Source organism: Pteropus alecto, unplaced genomic scaffold, assembly GCF_000325575.1.
Source record: "Pteropus alecto unplaced genomic scaffold, ASM32557v1 scaffold3, whole genome shotgun sequence".
NCBI classification, from domain to species: Eukaryota; Metazoa; Chordata; class Mammalia; order Chiroptera; family Pteropodidae; genus Pteropus; species Pteropus alecto.
In genome coordinates, this window is record NW_006442484.1 from 16,161,954 (window position 1) to 16,172,980 (window position 11,027).

General features: G+C 36.3%; 1 protein-coding gene across 1 annotated transcript in view; it reads left to right on the forward strand.

Annotated features, from left to right (window-relative positions):
• The window catches only part of THSD7B (thrombospondin type 1 domain containing 7B), a 745,753-nt gene extending 735,122 nt beyond the window's left edge, over positions 1-10,631 (forward strand). Inside the window, exon 28 of the mRNA XM_015596500.1 lies at positions 9,450-10,631. Coding sequence (XP_015451986.1) covers positions 9,450-9,531 — 82 coding nt within the window. The 3' untranslated portion in view covers positions 9,532-10,631. The remainder of the gene's footprint in view (positions 1-9,449) is intronic.
• Positions 10,632-11,027: the final 396 nt, after the last annotated feature.

Sequence of the window (11,027 nt, forward strand, 5' to 3'; positions counted from 1 at the left end):
TAGAGGCTCCATGTTTCCCAAGTAAATTAAGCTATAGAACTAGAAACAGATCTGATATCAGAAGACATACTATTTACCCTTACCTATGAGCTACCTCAAGAATCCAAATAGATACTATCACCTCTATTAAATAGCTTGCAGAAGAGTTAGAGACAGTTTTGGAGGTTTTTTTGTTTTTTCCCCGAAAAGGCTTAGGACAAGAGAACTGCTATAATATGCCAGGTCTTAGGTATAGATTTTACATGAAAGCATTTATAATAAAATTTGGAAATGCTTTTGAGAAAATATAGAAAAATAACCTGAAGGACCAATTCATTCAGATACTACTCTGTACATCTGCCATTACTGTTTGAAATTTTTGAAATATTACTGATGTCCCAATTTCCCTGGCAATAAAGATCCATGAGGCATTTTAATGGGGACAACCACTGGGTGAGCTTGTAATCTAGACATAGTGCCAGGAAGTTACTCAATAACATCTATTCTGTCTTGCTCAGCACAACTCAGTAAATGGGCTGTTATTCAGTCCAAGTTTGAGAGTGGTGCCCCCACTTCCAGAGAGAGGGTCAGCCCTCAGGAGTAACTGCCTAAACAAAAGAGTTTCTGGCTTTCATAAAACTACTTAATTCCCACTGCCCTGGTGATGAGACCTTGTGGCTTGAATTCAGTAATGCTAAGAAATGCTAGTGGCTTGCCTTTCAGTTCATAACGAGCTCACTTTACCAGCTTAATGAATTTATCCTTTGCTAAGATGCAAATGATTGTGAAAGAGGTCACTTTAAAATGTGTCAGTCAATGATCTCTCACAGTCAAGGTTGCATGATGGATTAGAGAATGACAGGTGGTGGCCTCTGTGTCAGGCATTTGTGGGTCCTGATTTACTCCTTTTCTGATACCAGAATTGAGGTGAAATATGCTTAAAAATAAAACTTATTAAGGAAAAAAAATGAATTCTAGTAAAGAAGAAAGAGAGCAGGAGCCTCAAAAGATAAGTGTCCTGGGGAATTCCAGTCAAGATGACAGAGTAGGTAAATTCTGTGCCTGTGTCCTCCAAAGATCACATCAAAATTACAACTAAATTATAGAACAAACATCACTGAGAACCACCTGAAGACCAGCTGAACAGACATAACTGAGGATATAAAGAAGAAGCTACATTGAGACTGAGACTGATAGGATGGACAGAGACACAAAACAGGCTAGCCTCACACTCACAGTACGGCAATTAAGAATTTGGAGGAATATCTTGGCTGTGAAGGTTCCCCTGAGGAGCAAGGGGTCTCCAGTGCAGACAGAAATCCCCATAACAACTGCCTGTGAAAACCAGTAAAGATTATGTCCAAGAAAGACAGTGGGCTGCTAGAGACCTAGGTGCTGCAAGTCTTAAAGGGCCTGAACCCAGACGCATTTGCTCACAAACTCAATCACTCTGAGCTCCAACACAAGGGTAGCAGCTTGAAAAACATCAGGAACATATGGGGAGGAAATGAATTACCAGCTTCGGGCCAGTTTTCTCTGAGGATGGAAGGACTGGCAGATGGCATTGTTCCTTTATTGAGCCTTCCCTCAACCCACCTGGCAGGCAAATGTGGGCACCAAATCTGAGCTCACGTTAACTGGTTAACACAGTTTTCCCCTCCCTGGTGAGATTCTGCCCCACTCACTTACCAGGCTCAAACCTCTTTCAGCAACTATTCCTCAAGACCTGCCAGCTTTGGCCAGTGCTTGGACTTTCCTAAAATCTCTCAAAGATCCACAAACCCCAAATAAGCAGCAGCTGGCCTCAGCCAAGCTGGGCAGTAGTGGCAGCCAGCCTCAGTTAACAGCATAGCATCACCTGGTACCTCTAAGCCCAGCACAGGTAGCAACAAACCAGAGATCACTTTGTAGCTCCTTCCAGGCGGCGCCAAGGATGAACACAGGCAGTGGTTGACCTTGGCCTTGCCAGGGCCCCTCCTAAGAGGTCTCAGAACCAACACACCTAATGTCCAACTTCAGACAACCACCCAATTAGCTCCACAAAGACACACTCAGAGGGGAAACTTGGCAGGCACTCAGAGCCCTGCTAAAGTGAATCCAGCTCCGTGGGGTCTTCCCCACATAACAAATTGTCATGGCCAGTCCTCACAGCTAGTCAATTTAAGGGTCAATCAAGACTCAACTACAAAAGGAGAACAACAATCCCATAGCACCCAACTCAAGACCAAGGAGACTGAACCACTAGACCCAACAGGACATCTACTACATAAGGCCACCATCCCAAGACCAGGAGACATAGCATATCTACATAATACATAGAAACAAACACAGAAAGGCAGCCAAAAGGAAGAAACAAAGAAACATTCCAAATAAAAGAACAGGACAAAACTCCAGAGGGTGGGGTGGGGGGGGGGGACTAAATAAAATGGAGACAAGCAATCTACCAGATACAGAATTAAAAACACTTGTTATAAAGTTGCTTAATGAACTTAAGAGTAGATGAACTCAGTGAGAACTTCAAGAAAGGGATAGAAATCATAAAAAACACCTAGATGAAAAATACAATAATTGAAATGAAGAATACAGTAAAGGGAATTAACATCAGATTAGATGAAGCAGAAGATCAAATATGGTGGCTCAATGGATAAAAACAAGATCCATATGTAGACTGCCTAAAGAGAGCTACTGTAGACTGAAAGGTTTGGAAAAAGATATTTCATGCAAATATAAATGAAAAAAAAAAAAAAAAACCACGCTGGTGTAGCAATACTTTGATAGCAAACAAAATAGACTTTAGAACAAAGGATATATCGAGAGACAAAGAAGGACATTTCATAATAATAAAGGATCAATCAAAGAAAAGGATGTATCTCTTATAAACATCTACACACCCAGTGTAGGAGCACCTAAATATATAAAGCAAATATTGACATAAAGGGAAAGATATATGGTAATATGGGACTTTAACATCCCATTGACATCAATGGATAGATCACCCAGACAGAAAATCAGCAAGGAAAGAGCGGCCTTAAATATCACATTAGATAAGATATACTTATTTGATATTTTTAGGACATTTCACCACAAAGCAGCAGAATATATATTCATTTCAAGTGCACATGGAACATTGTCCACAATAGACTACCTGTAGGCCACAAACAAGTCTTAGTAAGGTTAAGAAGACAGAAATCATACCAAACTTCTCTGATCACAGTGGTATAAAACTAGAAGTCAATTACAAGAAGAAAACTGAAAAACACACAAACGCATGGAGGCTAAATAAAATGCTACTAAACAATGAATGAGATTTCTTCCTTGGTCAAAGGAAGAAATCAAAATACACATTGAAACAAATGAAAATGAAAACACAAGGATTCAAAATCTGTGGGACACAGAGAAAGCAGATCTAAGAGGGAAATTCATAGCAATATAGGCTTACCTCAAGAAATAAAATCTTAAATAATCCAACCTAACACCTAAAGGGACTAGGAAAAAAACAAAGCCCAAAGTGAGTAGAAGGAAGAAATAATTAAGATGAGAACTGAAATAAACAGAGTCTACAAAGAAAACCATACAAAAGATTAATGCAATCAAGAGCTGATTCTTTGAAAATATTTTTTTAAAAAACCAATACACCTTTAATCAAACTCATCAAGAAAGACCAAATAATCAGAAATGAAAAAGGAGAGGTGACAAATACACCACAGAAATACAAATGTTTACAAGAAAATACTGTAAGTAATTATATACAAACAAATTGGGCAACTGGAAGAAATGATACATTCCTAGGAACATATGATGAGCCAAGGAATGGAAAAATATTTCATGCAAATGGAAACATTTTTTAAAAGCTGGGTTAGCAATACTTTGATTAAAAAACAACAACAACAACAACAACTTTAAAACAAGAGCTAAATCAAGAAACAGACATTTCATAATGATAAAGGGATCCAACAAAAGGATATAACTCCTGTAAACATCTTCACACCCAATGTAGGGCTGAATCAGGAAGAAATAGTAAATCTGAACAACTGATAACTGATATTAAAATTGAATAATAATAAAAAAAAAAACTCCCAAAAGAAAATATCCTGGACCAGATGGCTTCATCTGATAAATTTTACAAAAAAAAAGAAAAAGTCCAAGAAGAATTAATACTTATCCTTCTCAAACTATTCCAAAGAATTGAAGAGGAAGGAAGGCTCCCAAGCTCATTTTATGAGGGCAGAACAATCCTGATGCCAAAACCAAACAAAGACATTACAAAAATAATTATAGACCATTATTCCTCGTGAACATAGACACAGAAGTCCTCAACAAAATATTAGCAAACCTAATTCAGCAATACATTAAAAAGATCATACACCGTAAGCAAGTAGGATTTATTCCTGGGATGCAAGATTGGTTCAATTCTCAAATCAACTAACAATATACAACAAACAAAATGAAGAATAAAAATAATATATCACTAGATGCAGAAAAAAAAAAATTTTGATTAAATCCAGCATCCATTTATGATAAAAAGTCTCAAAAAAGTGGGGATAAAGAGAACATACCTCAACATAATAAAGGCCATATGTGCATATGCCGAACCCATAGCTAACATCATACTCAATGGTGAAAGTCAAAGGTTTTTCTTTAAGATCAGGAACAAGACGAGGATGTCCACTTTCACCACTTTTATTCAATGTAGTATTGGAAGTTCTACCCACAGCAATCAGACAAGAAATAAAAGGCATCCAAATTAGAAATAGGAAGCGAAACTATCAATATTTGCAGATGATATGATACTATATAGGGAAAAGCCTGTAAATCACACCAAAAAAACTACTAGAACTAATAAATGAATTCAGCAATGTAGTGGGATACAAAATTAACATTCAGAATTTGGTTGCATTTCTATACACCAATGAACTATCAGAAAGAGAAATTAGGAAAATAATTTCATTTACAATAGCATTAAAAAGAATCAAATACCTCAGAATAAATTTCACCAAGGAAGTAAAAGACCTGTACTAGATAAACTATAAGACATTAAAGAAATTGAAGAACAATTAAATGGAAACATATATCATGCTCATGGATGAGAAGAATTAACATCATTAAAATATCCAAACTGCTCAAAACAACCTACAAATTCCATGAAATCTGTTCAAAATAACAATGGCATTTTTCACAGAACCAGAACAAATATCTTAAAGTTTATATGAAACTGCAAAAGACTGAATAGCTACAGCAATCTTGAGAAAGAACAAAGTTGGAGATATCACATTACCTGATATTAAACTGTACTACAAGTCTATAGTAATCAAAACGGTATGGTACTGGCATTAAAAAAAAAAAAAGAGTAGAACAAAATAGAGAGCCCAGAAATAAACCCATGCCTATATGGTCAGCCAGTCTACGACAGAGGAGGCACGAATATACAATGATGGGGTAAAGACAGTCTTTGAACAAATGGTTTTGGGAAAACCAGACAGATACATGAAACTAGACTACTTTCTTACACCATTTACAAAAACAAACTCAAAGTGGATTAAAGACTTAAACGTAAGAACCTGAAACCATAAAATTCTTAGAACAAAACACAATCAGTAACCTTTTTGACATCACTTTTAGTAATATGTTTTTGGATATGTTTTAGTAATATGTTTTGGGACACAAAGGAAAAAAATAACAAATGGGACTATATCAAACTAAAAAGTTTTTGCACAGGAAAGGAAATTAACAAAACAAAAAGACAACCTACTAAATGGGAGAAGATATTCACCAATGATACATCTGATAAGGCATTAATATCCAAAAACATAAGGAACTCATATAACTTAACACTGAAAAAGAAAACAATTTAATAGACATTTTCTCTAAAAAGGACATATAAATGGCCTATAGACATATGAAAAGATGCTCAACAACTACCCATCAAAGAAATGCAAATTAAAACCACAATGAGATGACCTCAAACCTGTCTGAATGGCTACTAATAAATCAACAAACAGGTGTTGGAGAGGATGTGGAGAAAAGGGAACCCTCATGCATTGTTGGTCAACTTGTTAATTGGTGCAGCCAATACGGAAAACAGTATGGAGGCTCCTTAAAAAATTAAAAATAGATATACCACATGACTCAGCAATTCTACTTCTGAGTATTTATCCGAAGAAATACAAAACACTGATTCAAAAAGATATATGCATTTCTGTGTTCATTGCAGTATACAATTGCTAAGATGAGGAAGCAACATAAGTGTCTACGAATAAATAATTAAAGTAGTAGTGGTTCATATATGCAGTGGAATATTACTCAGTCATAAAAAAAAAAATACAATATTGCCATTTGTAACACGGGTAGACCAAAAGGTAATTTGCTGTGGTAAGTGAAATAAGACAAAGAAAGACAGATACCATATTATTTCACTTATATGTGGAATCTAGAAAAACAAAAAATATACAACCAAAAGAGAAACAAACTTAGATACACAGAACAAATTGATGGTTGCCAGATGGCTGGGAGTAGGAAGGGTGGATGAAAAAGGTGAAGGGATCAAGAAGTGCAAATTGGCAGTTACATGGGGATCTGAAGTACAGCACAGGGAATATAGTTAATAATATTGTAATAATTATATATGGTGTCAGATGGGTACTAGGCTTATCAGAGTGATCATTTCATAAGTTATATAAATGTCTAATCGCTATGTTGTACACCTGAAACTAATGTAAAATTTTATGTCAACTATAATTTAAAAAAGAAAAGAAAAAAATCTCCTGGCTACTGGCTTTGCAGAGGGCAGGCCTGCCCCTCAGCTCCTCCTCAGGTTTCTTTGTTGTAAAGCCACAACTGCCCAGCACAGTACCACCTTATTCAATGGTTGCCAACATTTGAGAGATTTTAAGCTCCATAAAAGTTCTCAGATCTCACACATTCAAAGTTGTGATTTTATGTCAACTGAGATGTTACACAATAAGAAAAATTTCATAAAATGAGGTCATCACAGTGATCCCCAACATATACTACAGCCCACAAAAATCCAAGGCTTATATATTAAGAGCCCTGTTTTTCCAGAGGTGTACAGAATGTTCATAATTTCATACATGGAAACTTGTGTAAAAATATCCGTGTAATATTGAGAAATTTCCAGGCCCAGCTCACAGATGCTGGCCCATATTAGCTGTCTCCCAGGAAATCTTTTTGTAAAGATCCAGCAATCTCTATCCCTCCCCCCACTCCCCAGAACTCACTTCTCCCATTTGTTTGCCTAATAACCCTTAGCAAATGCCAACTAAGGGTGGATTGACAAAAACTCTTTGGAAGGAAGCACTTATATTTTTTAAGTCTCTCTTCCCCTGCTCTCAAAAAAAGATAACTGGGAGAGGGGACCCCTAATGTCATTTCAAATGAACCCCGAGGTATTCTTTTTTGACACTAAGATTATCTTCACTAGCTCTACCACCACCAGCTGTCACTTCCAAGTTGTCCTGAATTCTTATTTGCATGTTTACTTAGTACCTTTAAATGCTGCAGATTAGACCAACCAGGACCCCATTTCAAGCTTAGTCCTTTCTCCATGCTAGAGCCTGAGCCCAGCAATATGTTTATAGCCACTGGAATGTATGTATATGTTAATATAAAGTTAAATAGAATGTTATTCAGCTAATTATGTAATAAATTTTGGAAAAGTGGAAAAGACCTGGGAAGCAGGAAATTGGAGGCCTTTGCAGAGGATTCTCAAGCATGTTTCTACTTCTCAAATTCTCTGGTTGGAAGCTGTTTGCCTGCAGCATCCGGCACTTAGCAAGTCAGCCATTGAGCACCCACTGCCTGCAGGTGCTGATGAGGGGTAGTGATAGGATCTGCGGTTCCTTTTAATAGTTTCTTTTCTAATGATTTTTAATTTTTCTCTTTAGCTTCTATGATTTGCTTCAAAAATTAATCCTAAAAAAGAAGTTTTCTCTTTAAATTAGAACTTAAGCATTTTAAACTAGAACATTCTCCCTGCAACTTTTATCAAACATCTTTTTTTAAATTGTGGTAGAATTCATATAACATAAAATTCTCCAATGTAGCCATTAAATGAAAAAGCCAGATGCAAAAGTCCACATATAGTATGAATTTATTTATGTGAAACATCCACAACAAACAAATCCATAGAGGCAGAAAGTTGATAAGTGGTCACTGGGCGGGTGGGACAAGGACTGGGAGAGATGGTGTAATGGGTATAGAGTTTCCCTTTGGGGTGATGAAAATGGTCTTGAACTAGATAGGGGTGATGGTTACACAACATGGTGAATGTACTAAATGTCATTGAATTGTGCACATTAAAATGTTTGTTTTTAATTTAAATTCAGAGTATAAAACTTCACATGAACAGACAAGAAAGTTGTTTCTACCAAGTGCCTAAGTAATGCATGTGTAGAGAGAATGTGCTGAAGAGGTTAAAGGCATAGATGGGTCTAGGTGTTGGACTTGCTTAGAATCTAGGCTCTGCCACTCAATCAGAGGGTAAATAACCTCTCTCATCCCTCTGTAAAGTAGCAATTATTCTAGTCCCTCTCTCTCAGGGTTATTCTGGGATTCATTGAGATATTTTATGTAGCGTGCTCAAAGGACTTGACACTTACTATTCATGTAATAGATGTTACTGTAAAATAAATACTATAGACATTTAGAGGGAGAGAAAGAGATGAGTCCCTGCTAACTGAGCTCTAAAGGCGTGGCAAAGCAAAGACATTGAAGAGGAAGGGAATCATTATAGTGGTACAGTGTGTGCCAAAATTCAAACTATAAATATTCATAGACATAAGTTGAGATTCACTTACAATAAGAATCAGAGAGTAGAGCATGTTGTTTTGCCCCAGATGTGGGGCATCACTGTGTGAATTGGAATTAGTATTCAATTTTAGCTTCTCTCTGTGTGAGAAGAAATAGCAACACTCCCTTACCTGGCAAAGTTGTTGGCTTCAAGTAAAACAGAGCAGGTGAGACTGGCTTTGCATGATGCAGAATCAATGAAATTTTCTGGTGAAAATTTCACCTGAAAAACTCTGGTGACTTGGCAGCTAAATGTTAGGTTTCAGGCCAGAGCAGAAGTATGTTTACTTAGAAACAAGACCAAGGTAAGGGAGTCTGGCTGCTCCAGCAGCTTATAATATTAAACATTTGTAATGTGAAGGTTGCAGTAGCTCAGGAATTACGAATAGCAAACGTTCACATTAATGTATATAAATAAGAAAGGAAAGTATCCTCTACCAAGCTCATTGTGTCCACTAAACCATTTTTTTTAATATTTCAAAAACACGATAGTTTCTCCTGAAAATGGTGTTGAAAAATACAAATATCCAAAAAAAGAAACTCACAAGTCCAGAGAAAGTAATCTTTTGTCATTTAACTGCTTGCATTTCTAAATCTCACTATTGTGTTGGCAGATGAAAGAGAGCTCTGTGAACTTTATCTCAGGAATTCTTTTCCCTTTGCAGCAAGAAGCCAAAACCACATCAAAGCACACCTCCCCAACAGAAGCCTCTGACCTTAGCCTACGATGGAGACTTAGACATGTAACATGAAAAAGAAATCCAAATGTAGACATCGACTGCCTTAACTGCTTTCTCTTTTGTAGTTCTCAGACTTCTCAGTTTTTTGAGGAATCTCACAGTGTGATATATTAGGCAGAACACCAGTATTGCAAAAGTAATATTGCCTCAACTTCATTTGGAAATGGAGTCAAGGATTATTCGGTCTGCCATTTTGCTTTCTAGTTTTTTGTTGGTGTGAGTGTTTAATTTTTTGATTTTCCCAAGGCAACTGAAAACTTTTATCTTCCTGTTTGGAAATGGGAAGAAGAAAACATGATGGAATTCCCACAGACTTGAGTAAACTTTATCTTCAGCAGCATGATGACAATCCAGAGGAAAGTCCAATCAAGACATTTACTGTAAATGATGAGTCTGACACTGCATTGTTACGCACTATATTAGTGCAAGTCTTTATTCTTCCCATACTTCAATACTGAGTTTTCTAGAGTTTACGTTAGTTCAAAGACTTTCAAATTGGACTATTTTCATGAACACTGAGAGAATGGGTTACATTTCAGAAATTCTCTGAGTTTTTACCTTTAAATATTGTATTTTGTTTTGTGGCCAGGGGATGATGGCACTTCATGGATTGCATCTATTGAAAAAAGTGGAGTGTGCATAATTGCTGGACTAAATGAAAGCTAGGTGATTTCTGAATGAAATATGTACTGAATGTTAGGGCGCACAAATGAAATAGATGGTTACATTGGAGAATGAGGTATAGATTATTCGATTACTTATACTGCATTTTAACAAAAACAGCGATCTAGATATAGAATTAATCACACACAGTTGTAATTCAGTTTGATGACAAACTCTTCTATTGTAATTTCAATTTTCTTATCTGAATATTTATAAATTCTTTTTCTGAATTTAATTATCTGACCTCAATTAATATACATCAAATGTTGATCCTGTTTGTAGCAAGTCTTGCTTTTATAAGGTTTCAGTGATATCTGAAACAACACATTAGAAAAGCTGAAACCATTTTATGAAGATGATTGTTTGTAATCGTAGATGTTGAAAGTAAGAAGGTGCCATCTTGTGGTATTGACTTGTATTTATAACAAATAAAGTGCTCAAGAGACTGAGAATTTGTCTGTTCTAGATTTATTCAATTCTGAAATGCCCTTGCTTTGACAAAAACAGTTTTAATATTAGCTTCCCTGTGTCACTGTTTTAGAGGTTGACAACTGAAATCACTGACAGAGAAAAGGAATCTCACCTCACCTTCTCAACACTATCAAGTATGCTGTGAAATAGAGCCAACCAGAATTGCACAGAGTAACTTTTAAGGAATATTTAAAGTTCAGTTGATATTAGAACAAACCATCATAATAGGGCAAATGCTGATTTGTAAATGACCCGAGAGACCTCAGAAAATGGAAATGTTAGGAATGTGATACAATGAGCAAGACAGAAAACGTTTGTATTTGTGCTATAGCTTCGTTAACCATTTAACACTAACTGATTTTGTCCAAT